This window comes from Papilio polytes, unplaced genomic scaffold (assembly GCF_000836215.1).
Source record: "Papilio polytes unplaced genomic scaffold, Ppol_1.0 DF822878.1, whole genome shotgun sequence".
In the NCBI taxonomy this organism is placed as follows: domain Eukaryota; kingdom Metazoa; phylum Arthropoda; class Insecta; order Lepidoptera; family Papilionidae; genus Papilio; species Papilio polytes.
This window is the reverse complement of record NW_013526326.1, coordinates 1-1504: the sequence shown is the minus strand read 5'-3', so window position 1 is coordinate 1504 and position 1504 is coordinate 1. Positions and strand designations below refer to the sequence as shown.

Here is a 1504-nt window from a genome sequence, read left to right as displayed (position 1 = left end):
AGCGGTTGTCCAGGATCAGGTGTTCCTCCAGAGCGGCGCCTATACATTACAAATTTATTACGCAAATGTTTTGGAAACATTTATTGGTGTAGTGTTACAATACTCAATGTAATGTATCTTCCTTCATGTATCTCAACAAATAAATTCTTGTCACATTACATTTAAAGTAATAATTTTCGAGTTTTCTTTGATATAATTCTTCTTGCCGTTATTGTTATGAGTATCTATGTTGCAAGTAAGTGTAATATGTATATGTGTGGCATACCAAGTTCCTCCAGTCGGCGCAGGTCAGCGCGGCGCGCGCGCACCTCGCCAGCACGCTGGCGCAGCGTCGCCAACTGCTGCTCCAGCGAGCCAGTGCCCTCCATCATAGACGTGCTGCACAACACAACATGTGTTACAATAATATTATAATACAACATACAATACTGCTGAAACATGCTACATTTATATGTCCACTTATTTATATTGACAAAAGCAACAAAAATATCGATTTTTTTTTATTACAACATATAAACATAAAAAAAACTCGTAAATGTATAAACATTTCCTGATGAATAATGGAATGAGTTATGACACTTTAAAAATGAGGACTGAAATTAGTAAAATTAAATTGAAAACACTAAAAAACATTTAAAGTTAGATAAATGTTTAATATTTACACAAATGTCTGTGTCCAGACAGTATTTGGTAACAACATCAATTAAGAAAACATCGACAACGAACGAGATGCTCACAAATAACATGGCAGAATAGTTCAATACATTTATGTAAACTATATCGTGCCGATGTTTGCGAAGCGAGTCTGTCATATTTAGTGCAAATGCACGCGTTATTGGTACTTTACCCGTCCCAGCCTAGCAGCCGGTACCTGCACACCAAGTGTTACCGTCAGTGACAAACATATATGGATACATAACCCGCAGACACAGAATTATTGTGTTTACAACTCCACCTACATCTTATCTTTTGATAATACTTATTCTGCTGGTGAAGAGAATGGAAATGCGTCTAAGCATACGATATACGAGATCACTAACGATCTTTCGGTAATGAACCTGTATATTATTTTGTTTGTTTCTTGTATTGTTTGAAAAGCGGTATGAGATCGAACTGGGATGTGACTTTATACAATCCATACTGTATACTGACCGTGTCTCAGTGAGCCACTGGTGGAATGCGTTCGCGTGTTTGGCGAACTCCTTGCGCAGTTTGTCGTTCTCCTCCTGCCGCTGCGCCTCCTTGCTTAGTTCCACATCGCGCTCCGCTAAACATCGAACATTTATTGTAAATTTGTATTATACAACATAACCTTAGCTTCTTGCGGTTTGTTTCATAGTAGTATAGTAATTATGTAAACAATATAATTTCAATTTAATTTAAAAATGAAGTAGTACGTACCAATAATTTTGCGTAGATTGCGCCACGTCTCCTCGAGCGCCTCCATGGTGAACCAGGTGTAAGGGTTGGCGCCCACGTTGAACGACTTGATTTGCTCGTCGAG

The 1504-nt window shown here is 38.4% G+C and overlaps 1 protein-coding gene across 1 annotated transcript; it reads right to left on the bottom strand.

Moving 5' to 3' along the window:
- Window positions 1-4: 4 nt before the first annotated feature.
- LOC106105304 (spectrin alpha chain-like) lies at window positions 5-1498 on the bottom strand (the record flags this gene model as incomplete). Its single annotated transcript, XM_013285595.1, has 4 exons — window positions 1402-1498; window positions 1153-1267; window positions 266-378; window positions 5-39 (listed from the first exon to the last, which is right to left on the bottom strand). Coding segments are annotated over exons 1-4 (309 nt in total), but the record flags the coding sequence as incomplete, so codon positions are not given.
- Window positions 1499-1504: the final 6 nt, after the last annotated feature.